Genomic DNA, 16721 nt, shown 5'->3' with positions numbered 1-16721 from the left:
AGTGAAGATGTTTGTAAGTCAGATGTGAAAAGTGGGACGTATATAAATCGTGTTTTTTTGGAGTATTAGTTGAGTGATTAGTTTCATTACTCAGAGTGTAGCGCGAGGTGACGACCAGGTTCCTAATGAGACTGAACGTGTTTGCTGAGTCGTGACGGAGAGAAGGAGAATTAGGGAGATTCCTCACTTAATTCCAGCACCAGTGAAGTCCTCGTTCCTCCGTAGCTCTCTACTGCTCTACCACTCACTCCTTCATCCCCTACCTTTTGTTTAGCCACAGCTACACACTCAGGCGCTTTTCTTGCTTTTTTTTTGTCCTTCCTCACTTTACAGTGACAGGACAGGGGATGGTTGCGTCCTGCGTCCGTTCGTTTTGCATGTGGCTTCGCACAAAGCCCAATAAATTTGTATAAAGTTTGCCTAAAGATTTCACTGTGCTTGCATAAAGGCAGGATCTGTCACCATTAAATTTGCCTAAGTCTGCCACAGATCAGCTTTTGACATTGATTGGCCTCCACTAGTCCGCCTTGTTGGATGATCTGCGGTTGGATTTTTTTGAATGAGGTTTCTAGTGGATTTATTAAAAATAAACAAATCAGACAGATAAAAAAAGGAATAGATTGCGGTATTTCACTAATACCTTCTCGGTTAAGAAACAACAGCAAGATACTATGTGATTTTTTTTTTCTTACATACTAGTACATACTTTTGCACACACACACACACACACACACACACACACATGCACAAACATTACGTCAAGCTTTTTCCTGTACATTCCTTCTTTATAGCGGTTCACGGCCCCGATTCAGAGATCAGCACGTCTGATATGCTATTAAATCCACAGGGTTTCTCTGCCTGACGTACAAGGTGCGAGGGCACGTGCTGTTATCCCGATACTCCTTGTTCCCACCTGATCCCCACCCACCATCAAAATTCCGACCTGATAAAAGCCGGAGCGGCGAGGCACATGGCATTAAAAACATCACAGAGCTTTTCAATTAACGCCAGCCATTAACAAAAGATCCTCGCTTGCCTCAGTATCAACTAGGAAAAAAGGGTTGGTCGTTAAAATTGGTTAAAGAACAGTGTTAAAATAAAGAAAGGCAGGAAAAGAGAGATAGAAAGGGTTTATGTGTCTGTTTTAAGGTTACGTCAGTGTCTGTCTTTTTTTTGTGAGAATTCCTCATTGGTATCTCTCTGACTCTCGTCTTTTTCATTCCTTCTCTTGCTTCTTTCTTTTTGTTTTGTAGAATGAATGTATCAAAGGCCCAAGTTAATAGCGAGGATAAGTACGGCAAATGCGGTGCATGGAGAATGCAACAGCATTACAACGTCGATACGCATGCGCTCTATAACCAAAGGTAAGGAAGGAAAAAATCTAATCATCAAAAGCCAAAAGCCAAACAAATGTTTGTCTGCATTATCATCATGACTTTGTCCTTTTATTTGGCAATTATTTGGTTCCTTGTGTTGCTGCTGTTTTTTTTTTTTGTGTGTGTGTGTGTGTGTGTGTGTGTGTGTGTGTGTGTGTGTGTGTGTGTGTGTGTGTGTGTGTGTGTGTGTGTGTGTGTGCATGTGTGGGATGGAAAGACGGTGTTGGTTCTAAGCTACTGTGTTGACCGACCTGAGAGAGAGAGAGACTGAGACTTACCATCTGTCTCACCTGCTGCATGTAGGTGTCCATCTGCTTTAGTCCAGTGCAGAGAGAGAGAGAGAGAGAGAGAGAGAGAGAGAGAGAGAGAGAGAGAGAGAGAGAGAGAGAGAGAGAACAAATTAAGAGAGGCCACACTGGTCATTCCACATATCAAAATCCATCCTTCACACACACACACACACACACACACACACACACACACACACACACACACACACACACACACACACTATGTCCAACTCTAACCCTTTTATTTGTTAAGCTAAAAAACAAAAACACATTTGTTTATGCCGACTAGCCAAATGTCCCCAACAAGGTCAAAATGAACATTTGTTCCTATCTCCATGGGTAAATGCACCTACGCACACACATACACACACACACACATATACACACACACACGGTCAACTGAACTGCTGGTGAACTGCTGGTACAGGTCAGGAAGTGTAAGACATGCATGCAAATGCAAGCAAATGAAGAGTTAGTTGGACACAAGGATAGACAAATAGACAGACAGACAGACAGACAGACAGACAGACAGACAGACAGACAGACAGACAGACAGACAGACAGAGAGATAGATAGATAGATAGATAGATAGATAGATAGATAGATAGATAGATAGATAGATAGATAGATAGATAGATAGATAGATAGATGGCAGAGAGGGAGAGGAAGATGAGTTTATGAGGGTTGGCAGTGCTTTGCTCAGGAATGTGTTAAATGCTTGAAGGATCTGGATTAGCATATAAATTTAGATGTATGAAGATCATTGCGCCGATCACGAGTCACTGACTTTTATCTTGACTTAGTGGAGGCTGATTTGCGTATAAAATACAGCCAGATGTGACCAGTTAAAGACCCCTACAGTGTCTCTCCATCCCTCTGTCACCCCCAATCATCCACCCACCTCTCTCTCTCTCTCCCTCTCTCTCTCTCTCTCTCTCTCTCTCTCACTCTATCTCTCGCTCTCTTTCTCTCTCCATCCCTCTGTCACCCCATCAACCACCCACCTCTCTCTCACTCCATCTCTCTCTCTCTCTCTCTCTCTCTCTCTCTCTCTCTCTCTCTCTCTCTCTCTCTCTCTCTCTCCATCCCTTTGTCACCCATCAACCACCCCCCCCAACCTCCAGCCCCCAACCCCCCAATAATTTATGGTCGCACACATTTGATCACTGTTTTGGTCATAAACCAAATGATCAGTGTGTGTGTGAGTGTGTGTGTGTGTGTGTGTGTGTGTGTGTGTGTGTGTGTGTGTGTGTGTGTGTGTGTGTGTGTGTGTGTGTGTGTGTGTGTGTGTGTGTGTGTGTGTGTGTGTGTGTGTGTGTGTGTGTGTGTGTGTGTGTGTGTGTGTGTGTGTGTGTGTGTGTGTGTGTGTGTGTGTGTGTGTGTGTGTGTGTGTGTGTGTGTGTGTGTGTGTGTGTGTGTGTATTTGCCTGTACAGATATTCTCATTATTGAACTTTAAACAAAGTGAGCAGTGAGCAGAAGTGTGTAGTGTGTTTGGAATAACACATCTTTTCTGCTCATTACTAAACTCAGTGATATTTCCTCAGATGTAATTTAGCCATTCAGAAAGTTCTGCCAGGATACTACACAACACATGTGCTAGATTAATGTTAAAAAACCTCACAGAATTTTTTTATTTGGAACAGAATCTGAGATTTTGTGCTGTTTGAGTGTGGTGTTAAAGCCGTGTAGTCACAGAGTCATGGATTTTTTTCTCCCTCTAATCCTGTTTTTGTGTGTATCCTGCTTCTTCAGCTACTATGTACACACACATACACACACAGTTGGCAGGAAGTGTTAGTGATTTAAGCAGGGGGTGAGTGTGCTTTCACTGGAGGCCTCGAACAGTCTTACAGCAATTGGATTGAGCTGGGGGTTAGTCTGGGTCAAACCAATTAGACTCCATTCGGACGCACATTACAGCACAGGGCAAAGCATGCTGGGAGTCCGAGTTTGCCGTTAGTTTCACAAGTAGATGCTTGATCAGAATTAAAGATTTTTTTCTTTCTGTCTCCAGCATATGGATGTATTGATGTATCACTGTATATGCTTCATATCATAAACTAGTGACCGGTAACTTAGTCGAACAGTGAGAACAGGATTCATTTGCCAAGGGAATGGCATGTTACTGCGAATTTATCAGCTTGTGGAATAAAATGGATTGTGCTATACATCAGATGAAGAAGCTGAGCAGCTTTTGGATGTGGCTCTGGTGTGAGATGAGAGATTATTAGATGTTGATGTTGATCATGATATACAGAGCTCGGATCACTATGTTTTCCGTCTCTCCAGCCGAAGCGAGAAAAAAAGAGAAATTGAGGTGGTCACTTCATTGTGTGAGTATGTGAGTACAAAAGGGAAGGGGGGGGGGGATGGAGCTTCATGGTGGGGCCTGAGGCTTCATGAGCAGGAAGAACGGGTTTTAGAGAAGTAAACCTGATTACGTGCAGAATGTGAATTAGATTTGGTAACAGATGGTGGTTGGTGTTGAAAATTTAAAGGTGCTTTAGGGGTGGAGTGGTGGCGGAAGGGGGCAGCTCAGTGCATCTTCACCCGAGCGGGCGAGAGGAGGGGGGATGATAGAAGGCTATAACTCACAACAATCCCGTCTTGACAGCCAATTTCAAGATTCTGATCTGGTTAAAGACACGGATTTCCTCGCTTCACTCACCGAAAAACAACCGCTGCTTCCTCCCTCTCTCCCTCTCCCTCTCTCTCTCTCTCTCTCTCTCTCTCTCTCTCTCTCTCTCTCTCTCTCTGTCCCCCCTCCCCCCTCTCTGTTTCCCCCCTCTCTCGTCATATTTCAGTGAATAAAATCCTCTTCAAACATCTGTTTAATAAATTGTGTTTTTAATCCACCATTTTTTCCCTCTTTCCTGAGTATTATATTTATGTGCCGTTTCATTTCATCAACACCACGGCTCATCCTGTCTTATCTGTCTGTCCCCGTGTCGAGGTGGAACGGATGAAGTGTTCTTCTTCTTTATACCTAAAGAAGAAATTTTATACATATTCCTAAATTGTGTTTACAGATTCTCGGAGCTGTGCTGAGAGAAGTGTAATATGAGAGTTGCTTAATATGAGTGGTAAAGATAGACACACGGACAGAGAGAGAGAGAGAGAGAGAGAGAGAGAGAGAGAGAGAGAGAGAGAGAGACAGAGATAGAAAGAGAGATCTTCAGTGTGTGACCCGTATCTAATGAGCTTGTACAGGAAAATGTACTAAATCATCACGGTTTTCATTCCAGTTGTGTGTGTAGATTTAAATATAATACATTTTAGATGTATTCTTTTTTTAAATAATATTTTTTGTCCAGATAATATCTCCGGGCATTTATCCCACACTCAGGTTCAGACATGTTTCCCTTTTACAGCCTGTTGTCCAAACATGGATTTGTCACTATGGCATTGATCTCATGTAATAAGAGGTGTAATAAGAGGTGTTGTTTTGCAGCTCGTCATGGACAATGAAGTGAATTACTCCTTTTCCCAGTCCTGTAATGTTATAACAATTGATCTCCACACACCGCTGATAAAAACAGCAAAGGGTTTTTTCGTGTGTGTGTGTGTGTGTGTGTGTGTGTGTGTGTGTGTGTGTGTGTGTGTGTGTGTGTGTGTGTGTGTGTGTGTGATAAAAGAACTGTAATCAGACACCGTGCTCCTAATCTCCTTATCACATGACACTAGATGTATCTGTATGTACTGAGGCGATTCTTTATACAGTCTTTATCTAGCTAACACAAAACTTTAGCTAATGTTAATAAATGGTTGTTTTTGTAGGAACATTCTCTGTAGGTTTTTGTGTAACCAACAACAAACTTTCCCAGAACATTGCATTGTTTTTGTAACATTCCCTAATGGTTATACTATAAATAAATGAAATTGGAGGTTGAGAGAATGATAACAGAACATCATGGGAACGTTAAGAGAACATCAGGGGAATGTTCTGCAAACTAAAAATGCTGTTTTATTTAACCTGATATTTTAAGTTGATATTCTGGAACATTCTGGAAACCAAATATTTGTTAGATGAGTATATTTATTTTCTAATTGCTGCAGTTTCACATGAGACAATGAAAGAAAGAAAGAAAGAAAGAAAGAAAGAAAGAAAGAAAGAAAGAAAGAAAGAAAGAAAAAGACCCCTGCTGCTAACTGTGAGTCCTGAGTGTATCTCTGAGTTCTTCTCTCTGTAATCACACAACCTTGATTTTGATGGAGGGAGAAAGAATAAAAGGAAGTGAGAGACAGATAGAGGGAGACAGAGAGAGAGAGAGAGAGAGAGAGAGAGAGAGAGAGAGAGAGAGAGAGAGAGAGAGAGAGAGAGAGGCTGCACCTTAATGCAATGATTGCACGTTTGGGCTCTGCAGTTGTCAAAGCACTGAATCAGTCAAACAATCTAATGACACTTGTCCTTGCCAAGTGGCTTGTGTTTTCCAAAATTGTTTTCCTGTTGATTTCCGATGCCTTGTTTCACAGAGAGAGAGAGAGAGAGAGAGAGAGAGAGAGAGAGAGAGAGAGAGAGAGAGAGAGAGAGAGAGAGAGAAAACAATCATCTCTTTGGTCCCACTTTCCCTCAGAGATTTAACCTTTAAGAAAAAGATAGTAAATATTTGATTAAAGCAGGTAGCGTGTTCTTGTTTTTTCTTTCCTTTCCGACAGGACAGACTGTGTGAACTATTAGTGAAACGTGATAGCTCTGAATTATTTGTGCTCATGTTAGTATTATAACCTAGCAAGAGCTTCCAGTCAATTGAGTCGTAGACATTTAAAAGAATGAAAACATCTGAATTTAACTTCATTTTTAAAGCAGGATAAGAATAAACCCCTAACAATACCAACCAGCTTTCATCCATTTTTAGAAAACCTTGTCTTTCTGTGCTCTTTTTTTTTTTTTTTTCATAATGCCCTCGTACTTGACGATGATTATCTCCATTCATAGGCTTAAATGAAATTGTAGTGCTTTTCCCCGTAAAAACTTCTTTTGTTAATGGCACACTGCGGAATTGAAGCCGGCGCCAGGCGTCGCTGAAAAACAGATAAAATCATTACCTCTCAAATAGTCTCTTTTCTGGCAGAAAAGGGCTTTCTTTTCTTCTAAAATATGAGCTTTAGAATTCCATTTCTCTTAGAGCTAATGTGAATTTTACTGCCTCTAATTTTAGATTCGAGTGCGGACTAGAATAAAAATCTGTCATGTGACAATTGAATTTATAGAGAGTTGTTGAATATCACCAGGTCAGATTAATGGAGTCATAGAATTTCAAAGAGAAGGAAAAGAGAGTGTGAGAGAGAGAGAGAGAGAGAGAGAGAGAGAGAGAGAGAGAGAGAGAGAGAGAGAGAGAGAGAGAGAGAGAGAGAGAGAGAAGTGGAGGAGGAAGAAGAAGAAGAAGAACATGCAGAAACACAAAGAGGTGAAAACTTTTGGGGTTTAGTTTTAAGACCTGTCTCCTGTGGAGAGACTTAAAGTTGTTAGACTGTATTGTGAAGCTTCCTGCTTTTCTTTTTGTTCTTTCTCTCTTGGGCTGAACGTTGTCTTTTATCCAGCACTTTTCCCCACTGCCACCCAAACCAATACTGCCCTGCTGCCATAAACAACACAGGAGACAGTGTTGACAGTGTAAATCAGTGCGTTTTTGCACTTTTATTTTATTTTATTTTATTTTTTCTAGAAAGTGTTATGTGTTAATTAGATATCTTTTCAAATATGATAGAAAGCGTATTAAATAAAAGTCTGTCTTATGCCATAAATATAAATGTAAAATAAACAACTAAATCAACAACCATAAAGAATGAATTTTGAGGTGAAGCGAATTAAAATGTTAAGGAAACATTAAGAGAACATTAGGAGAACATTCTGCAAACCTCAAAACACTGTTCTGTTTCTGTAATGAAAAAATCAGGGATAACTTTAAAATTTATGCTCCGGGAACCAAGAACTCGGTAGCTGGGTGTACACATGTTCTGATTGTTCTAATTTTAGTCTGTATTGTATCTTATCCATTTTGCAAAATATAGCCCTTAGTGCAAAAGACTTCATAGAAGTGATACCATGGAAGAAACTTGATCATGGAAGAATCCTGCTGTGTACTGTCGGTCCTGACAGTGTGGCATTTGGGAACCTTCCGGAATAACCGCTGCAGTAACAAACTGTACTGCATTTTGTTTGCTGCAATAATGATTTTTATTTATTTATTTATTTTGTGGTTCATTGCCAAAATGAGCTGATTTATTATATTGATTGATTATAGACGTGTCATTTTAGAAAAGTCTCAAACTAAAGAACACGTGTGAATCATCCAGGCAAAAAGATCAGATTTGCCCAAAGAACAGAAAATTGATAAATAATCCTTATAATGTGAACGTAACCTAAGGAGCCTTTTTCCTAATCGACCACCTCGCGCTGTGCGGTGCTGCACTGTGCTGCACTCCACCTGACCAGCTGAGCTTTGAGTCAGCAGCTTTTGTAAGCAGAGATGTTACATCAGGAAGCTTTAATGGCACACAGCGTTGCTATACTGAACTATATTGGCTGTAGTTTGTCCTTTTAGGCTGCTGTGTCCTATTACATGCACAGAACCTCTTGTTCAGTGGCCAGGTATATTCATTTACCTACTTATTTCCATTTATTTGCATTAAGTCTCAGAAAAACACATTGAGGGTCAAATGAGACGAGCAACAAATGAGATGTGTTTGTTCGTTTTATTTATTTCAATTTGAACTTAAACGGTGTAGTTTCTTTCCTTTTTTTTTTAACTCCAAACATTTAACCTTTTTTCCTCTCATTTTACAGCCTGTATAGAACTGTTCTCTTCCTTAGAGCTTAATCGCTGATCCGTTGAACAGTTCAGAACTGCTTAAATTCTATTATTATTGTTACTCCTTCCCTCTCTCCCTCTCTCCCTGTTTCACTCTCACTCTCCTTGCCCATCAATCTCTCACTCTCCTGCGACTTTATAGACCTGAGAAGAATCCATCTTTTACAAGCCGACTGGCTTTTTAAAACCCTCATTTAGAAGTGGGCTTCCTTAATTAAAAAGACCTTTGTGTGGTCCTGCAGGCCTGCCTGGTTTATTTGTCCTCCTTCGTCTCCTGTGTTAAAACTTGTTCCTCCGCCTTATCCACGTAAACTCTCTCTCTCTCTCTCTCTCTCTCTCTCTCTCTCTCTCTCTCTCTCTCTCTCTCTCTCTCTCTCTCTCTCTCTCTCTTTGTATAACACCTTCGTCTTGGTGCTGTTGTGTCTGGTTACAGCACTTTAACATGGTGAAAATAGACAGAACTATTACTTTATTATGGTTGTATTTCTTGTACTTGATGGATGTGAGTGTGTGTGTGTGTGTGTGTGTTTGTTTGTTTGTTTGTGTGTGTTCTTGTGTGTTGCTTGTTAACAGTTTGTGGTTAATCTTGAACCAGTGTTAAACTGTTCATCTGAGTTTTCCTGTTCCCCAGTAAGCCGTACTCTGTGTGTGTGTGTGTGTGTGTGTGTGTGTGTGTGTGTGTGTGTGTGTGTGTGTGTGTGTGTGTGTGTGTGTGTGTGTGTGTGTGTGTGTGTGTGTGTGTTGTGTGTTCTTTGGATTGTTGTCAGAGGGGGATTGCTAATCCACTTTTCCAAGCCTTACAGCCGGCTTTAAGACAGAACAGATATATCTATTAATTACAGCATTCATTAAGAGAGCCGTCTCCTAGGACCGGATGTGTCTGGGTGCGAGGGGGAGGGAGACAGACGGAACCTCAGCTAAATGGCTTTGGCAGTATTGAGCGGTGGTAATATGGAGGGCCTTTCTTTTTTGTTAGCTTTCAAGAGTCTTTTCTTTTATGTATATGTGTGCAGGGTGTGTGTGTGTGTGTGTGTGTGTGTGTGTGTGTGTGTGTGTGTGTGTGTGTGTGTGTGTGTGTGTGTGTGTGTGTGTGTGTATACATGTTTGTATGTATGTATGAGTTAGAGAGAAAGAGAGAGGTGACCATCATCACATGTTTGTTTGTGTGTGTGTGTGTGTGTGTGTGTGTGTGTGTGTGTGTGTGTGAGAGAGAGAGAGACAGAGACAGAGACAGAGACAGAGACAGAGACTTGCCTTTAGTGAGGATGATGAAGCTGCAGTTGCACTCCACACTGATCACATTCATGTAGAACAAGTTGATATTGACTGTTGGATGAGTGATGGAGAACGGCTTCAGGCAGCGTGGCTTTCCATCTCCACATTGCTGCACGCTTTTTTTTCCTTTCCTTCTGCAGAGACAGATAATCTGTCATACTGCATTTTGATCATCTTCAGCCTCTTTATTAAATATCAGGATCCTTTGGATTTATCACTTTATTGTGTGTGGAATTGTTGTTCTTTTTGCATGTAGAGTATTAAAATAAAGCATCATTGTGCTTTACTCCACTATTGTAGACAATTTTCATACTAAATGCACTGAAATGTTTATAAACTTTATTTAATATAAATAGCAATTTGTGTTTAGGTTTTGTTATTTTATAGATTTTTTTCTAATACTATTTCTAATTCTAACAGAGGAATCTGTGTGTGTGTGTGTGTGTGTGTGTGTGTGTGTGTGTGTGTGTGTGTGTGTGTGTGTGTGTGTGTGTGTGTGTGTGGTGTATGTACCTTCACTGGCATGCAGATAAATTGGGGACTCATGGGAGTTTGTTCTCTCTCTCTCTCTCTCTCTCTCTCTCTCTCTCTCTCTCTCTCTCTCTCTCTCTCTCTCTCTCTCTCTCTCTCTCCTTATGGAGAACTCATTAACACTTGTAGGGAAAAATATGAAATTGGTTTGAAGAACAGAGAGACAAGAACTATGCCAGCAGTTTTTGTTTGAACTACATGTTTCAGACCCTTGGGCAATGTGCTCGAGTCTCGTGCACCTTAAGTTGGAAGACACAATAAAAATATTTTACTTTCCTACAGAAGGCTTAGTTTAATCTACATGTGTTTCTTTTTATGTCTTAAGCAGGCTCCTTTGCAGAATGTCCAGCAAGGACCATCACATTGAGTCTAACTGCCCTTCATATATCAAGACGGAACCCTCTAGCCCAGCGTCGCTGACCGACAGCGTGAACCACCACAGCCCCGGCGGCTCATCGGACGCCAGCGGCAGCTACAGTTCCGCCATGAACGGCCACCAGAACGGCTTGGACTCACCCACACTGTATGGCCCGGGAGGCACACTGGGCCCCAACGGTACCGGTGCTAAGCGCTATGAAGATTGCTCCAGCACCATCGGTGAAGATTCGCAGATCAAGTGTGAATACATGCTTAACTCCATGCCCAAGCGCCTGTGTCTGGTGTGCGGTGACATTGCATCAGGTTACCACTATGGCGTGGCCTCATGTGAAGCCTGCAAGGCCTTCTTCAAGAGAACCATTCAAGGTTGGTTTACACACTCCTTCTGCCTTTGTTTCTGTTTGTGAATCTTGGCCTTGGCCTAAATTAATTGTAGGCCAAGGTTGCTCAGGGAAGCGGGGATAAGAAATTATGAAAGCCCTCACAGTGGTTAAGTTACATTAGTTACATATGAAAGTCTCCCTAAAATGTAAAATGTTTAATCAAACATATCTTTAATTCACAAGCATTTCTGGTGCAATGTAGTGTATCTCATGAATGTAAGCACCAGAAACGTAGATCCATCATACCAGTAGAAAACATAAGTGGATGAACATTTTGGTCAGATATTGTGCTTGGCCAGAGAATGAGCCAGACCCTCTGATGCTGGGAATTTAACATATTGGTATGTTTCATCCCATTAGCCAATGAAACTCACAGTAATTTCCAGACCTACTTCATCCAGCTGGGTGTTTATTGACTTCCAGGCTTGCTGGTTCTGGAGTGGAGAGTGGGGAGTGTGTGTGTGTGTTTGTGTGTGTGTGTGTGTGTGTGTGTGTGTGTGTGTGGAGGGAGGGGGTTCTAGGAAAATCAAAAGAGCTCCAGGAGATGGGACTAGGTTGGAGGTTGATGGGAGGGACAGAGTGATGGCATGGTCTCTGTGACCACTCAGAGCCTCTGGCAGCTGGTGTAAAGGTGGCACCTCTCCAATGCCATCTGACAACCTGTATCTATCACTTCCCAATTGAGCTACTCAAAGCTGAAAGAGACAGAGCGTGCAAGCAAGCTCAGAACGACTTCTTTCTCAGTTTCACATTCAATGGGAGACATAATGGCATATGGTCACTCTAGGGCCAGACTTTTCAACACAGATGAACTCGATTGGTGTTTTTTGTCTTAGATTGATGAGTGATGGGAGTGTGGTTAGGACAGTATAATAACACAGCTGAAACCTCTCCACCCAGCTTGACTGATCGACAGTAGACGTTGTTCTAATTGATTGCCACTAGCAAATGATGTTGCCGCGTTTTTGCACCTCTTGGTTCACACACGTGTCACAACGTTGGTGTCCAGGACACACCTCATTTCCTGTTCTCCACATTGACAAATCTTCCCAACACATGAAATATAAACACAATCCTCCCATCTTATCCTTCACACACACACACACACACACACACACACGCTCACAAACACACTCACACATGATGGGCCAAATCTGAAGATCCTAATGGGACCTGGTGATTACCTGACTAATGAGTATTGGACCATAGTCTAATGGACATGCATACTTTAAATACTGTTTCCTGTTGAATTAGCAGTCTTGAGTGTTCAGTCCTCCTGCCTGCTAATGTGCTTTTTAATGGGGAAACATCAGTTCACAGAAGAGAAGTCAATACAAATCAGTGTTTACAAAGTCTGATTAACTCAGAAATATTTCATCAGTGAGAAGGTCCCAGGTGGGACACATGTTAATTACGTGTGTGTGTGTGTGTGTGTGTGTGTGTGTGTGTGTGTGTGTGTGTGTGTGTGTGTGTGTGTGTGTGTGTGTGTGTGTGTGTGTGTGTGTGTGTGTGTGTGTGTGTGTGTGTGTGTGTGTGTGTGTGTGTGTGTGTGTGTGTGTTGGGTAGAGACTGTGACAGTAATAATGTAATATTAATACAGTACATGCTATAATACATCATCCATTATGTTACAAAGGCCTGTAAAATAAAATCACAATTTTATGATATTTTTTTTATTATTTTGTAAACATTCTATCAATGCTTGAGTAAACTCTGTTTTTTCCAGATGCACAGTACATTAAACATTGCAAATTGATGAATATGGATTTTATCTGCCAATGAAGCTTCTCTCAATGACTAATCCTTTCTATCTCTTCCTATCACACACTCTTTAATGAGGGATTTTGAAAGCTTTGGCCTTTGGCAACAGATTTGGGCTTTAGAAAGGTTTTGTGTAGAATAAATAATAAAGTTATAGAATATTAAGACTTTCTTATTAGTACTGATCTACGGATCATTTTCATCGGGATCCTTATCAGTCAGTGATATTTGAAGACCCGGATTAGCTGAATGATGAATGTTAGCTGTTCTAGTAATGATGTCCTCACACTCTCTTCTTTGTTCTCGTCCCTTTCTTTATTTCTGCTCCTAGGCAATATCGAGTACAGCTGTCCTGCCACCAACGAGTGTGAGATCACCAAGCGCAGACGGAAGTCCTGCCAAGCTTGCCGCTTTATGAAGTGTCTCACCGTCGGAATGATGCGGGAAGGTGAGAAAAAATACAGAGAGAAAGAAAGGGGAAAAAAAGAATAGTGGAAGGGAAGCCAACTATTATAGAGCTCAGAGAAAATAAAACTGTTCTTGTAAGTGAGAAAGAAAAGAGGGGAAAAAAGTGGAACAGGTCTAAGAGTCAAGGTTGAAAGTGAAGCACCTCGCAGCATCATGCCCTCCAGGCCCACCTTGTCAGCCAGACGGCAGCTTTGGCCTTGGCCCCCCTTCGGCCCACTAACAAGCATGCTTCTTATTTAGAGAGCCGGCCTCCGAGGCATGTTCTTTAGAGCTCTACTGAGCAGACAAGCAGTTATTTGGAGCTGGCTGCTCTCCTGTGGAAACAGTGGCTGGGGCTTTCTCTGAAAAACACATACTCTGACATTGGGAGGTCTATCACCTATGAGCTAAAAAACTCTCGGCTGTTACCTCACACTGCACACTCCATATATCAGTGTAAAAAGAAAAGCAGATATATTTGCTGCACCAGGTTCCTGTTTTTCTCCTTGTTTTGTACAATGTGCTCCTAAAGGACTGCCATCATATGTGGGCTGACGAGAAAAAGTGTGAGTGGAAGGTTATGCTTGTGTCACTCACAACACAGGACCTCTTCAGGTGTGTGAAGGTGCTGACAGGCCTCATAGTCTCATTGTGGGGCCACAGGCATATAAAAGAGAGTGTGTGTGTGTGTGTGTGTGTGTGTGTGTGTGTGTGTGTGTGTGTGTGTGTGTGTGTGTGTGTGTGTGTGTGTGTGTGTGTATGTAAACATCCTCTCTGAGTAAGTCATGATCAGGTGGACTGCAACTTATGCAAAGAGACACAGACACACACACAGGGCCTGCAGCAAGCTTGCCTCACATAGACCTTAGCAGTCAGCTCACATTATACCAAAACAACATAGTCAAAGGGTAACAGCAGGCACACACACACATACACACACACACACACACACACACATACACACACACACACACACACACACACACACACACACACACACACACACACACACACACACCCCACAGGTAGGATGGATGTGGGCATCTGTGTGCACATGTGCGCATTCCTATACACATTTGTCTCTGTACACATCATTTGAATGGTGGTTGGAAATTCATGCTCCTTTGTCAATGTTATATGTTTGATAAGTTTCTTTTTCACATCCCTTACACACATGCACACCCTAAACAAATCTCATTCAGCACTACTGTTGCCCTGCACAAGCAGATTTGCCTATGCGACTGGTGTTGGTGACAGGTAGGTAATTGATACGTAGGGGCCCGTTTTCAGAAGGCTCTGAAGGATGTAGCTGCATGTTTGATATGGCACCTTCCCCCATGAGCACACAGACAAATAGCAGCCTTTTGTTCTTGCTCCTAGCCTCCTATACACACATATATCAAAATGGCACGCGATGGCATGGCCATTTGTTGTAAAGTGCTTGAATTTAATACTGAGGTCTCTCCTTACATATGTATAAGGGTAATTTGTGGAATTGATTCATCAGTTTAGCAGAAAAAAATGTTTTCACAAGAAATCTATATAAAAGTCAGTAATATTTCTGTTCCCTTCTCACATTTGACAGTAAACCATGGCATGTTTGCTTTGAGTGTAGTGCAGTGTTATCATCTCAGGTGCATGGTGATTTGTCAGGAGTTGCTAATTATGGGTGGCTACCTGTGGTGAGTTGATGTGTCAGTGGTTGTAGAGAGGAAGAATTATGTGGAGAGCTTGCCGTAGGAGAAGATGAGTCTGAAATTAGCCCTGTCACCCCCAGGCAAAGACGTAGGAGTGGGGGGGGATGATCAGTGATGTAGATCAAACAGGATCCCTGACACAGTTGTGACCAAATCCATACTCTTACCAGACCAAATCTTGCACTGGTCACCCAGAACAAACAAAAGAAAGGAAACACTCTCATACTTATGCACAATGAGAGTGCCACAGAACTAGCAGCAAGTTCTAGCCCTCTCACAAGCATTTACACACCTCCATGCATACTTTCTAGCTCCAAAGAAATTGCTGCCTGACTACCTCTCAGTCTGACCCTGGGGGCTAGCCACCTGCTGTGCAGCTACCTCCAGCCACCCAGCTGTAAAATTACATCCACAGGCATGTTGAGAGGGTGAGACATGCCTGAGAGCTTCAGGAAGAACTGTCGGATTTCCTGCTATATGCTAATGCTAAACTATGATGCTAATAGGCAAGCCGCAGCAGACAGCTGTATATTTGTGGAACAGAGAACGATTAGAGGCCTTGAAATATCTTTCTCTTTCGAACAGGCAGCATCACTGACAAGAGACTAACACACATACAACGAGAGCTTCATTTATGACCATGCACTAGCGTGGTGCATTCCCCAGGGGTGTACAGCTGAGCGGCTGCTTCTCCCTCTAGAATAGGACTGCATGAAAGGCGACGCTTATGATGCATCCTTCATGTCCACACCCACAGATGGATGTGTTCCACCAAAGTTTCTCTTTTCTAATTGCACTCTTTCTGAATAATGCTCCTCACCTGCACCTACTACTGCACTACACTACTTAAACACATCTTCTTACATACATGCTACCACCACCATTACATCTGCTCATCCTGGTATTTCTCAAAAGCTTCTAACTTATATTCATTTATCACCTCCCCTTTGGGAAAACACTACATTCCTCATGATATAGAACCGACATTACCTCCCTCTCCTCTCTCGCTCTTTCTCTCTCTCTCTGTCTCTGTTGCATGCAAACAAACCTTTCCATTCCCAGAAGGGACACAATGAGAGAATGAGTCTCAGCCCGGCAGTGATGGGATGCACCTTCCCGAATATGTAGCACCTAATTCCCGAAGAAGGCAATTAGAGACTCATCCAATTACTTGACCGTGTTGTAGCAAGTCGCCATCCTAATGAACGCCTCAGTTTGGGAGTCTGACAGCACCAGTTCTCTGCTAGTCCTGCTCTCTGGGGAGGCGGGCTACCGAGGAAGCAAAGCAGCCAGACCTGGCTTTATATATGAATGAGGCTTTCTCAAGAGATAGCATCATTTGGCAGCATTTAATCAGACACTTATTTATTATTGTGTCAGCTGTCTATCTATAACATTACTTGTTATTAGTTTTGCATCAGCTGTCCTTATGACTTGACATTTTTGGCAAGCTAGTGATCATTTAACCATTTATTGTTACTGATCATGATCAAAGATCTGCCACATGGTGACACATCATGGCTCCTATCTTATTTCTGTGCAGTTGTTTCTGTGCAGGGTTTAATTTCAATATTGAGTTTTAAATTTGAACTCAATATTGGTAGGGGTGCAGATGGGGCATGTTGGCTCCAGGGGTCCAGGAAGAAACCAGGTCCAGGGTATTGACCGTTTTCCACAAACTATTCAAAAACAAGCAGATAGGCATATGCTACACTGCCCTTAGATATGAACAGGCGTGTTAATGAGTATGAATGATGACCTGTGATGGC

General features: G+C 42.1%; 1 protein-coding gene across 11 annotated transcripts in view; it reads left to right on the top strand.

Moving 5' to 3' along the window:
- The window catches only part of esrrga (estrogen-related receptor gamma a), a 124857-nt gene that overhangs the window by 66366 nt on the left and 41770 nt on the right, over nt 1-16721 (top strand). For 6 of the 11 annotated variants that reach the window (XM_047821932.1, XM_027159636.2, XM_027159632.2 and 3 more), the window contains 3 exons: nt 1254-1364; nt 10612-11030; nt 13140-13256. In XM_047821932.1, coding sequence (XP_047677888.1) covers nt 1255-1364; nt 10612-11030; nt 13140-13256 — 646 coding nt within the window. In that variant the 5' untranslated portion in view covers nt 1254. The remainder of the gene's footprint in view (nt 1-1253; nt 1365-10611; nt 11031-13139; nt 13257-16721) is intronic. The other 5 variants (XM_047821936.1, XM_027159634.2, XM_047821933.1 and 2 more) reach the window with 2 other exon arrangements.

Source organism: Tachysurus fulvidraco, chromosome 12 (genome assembly GCF_022655615.1).
Source record: "Tachysurus fulvidraco isolate hzauxx_2018 chromosome 12, HZAU_PFXX_2.0, whole genome shotgun sequence".
Lineage (NCBI taxonomy): Eukaryota > Metazoa > Chordata > Actinopteri > Siluriformes > Bagridae > Tachysurus > Tachysurus fulvidraco.
The sequence above is the reverse complement of the archived record's forward strand: the minus strand, read 5'-3'. Positions and strand labels throughout refer to the sequence as shown.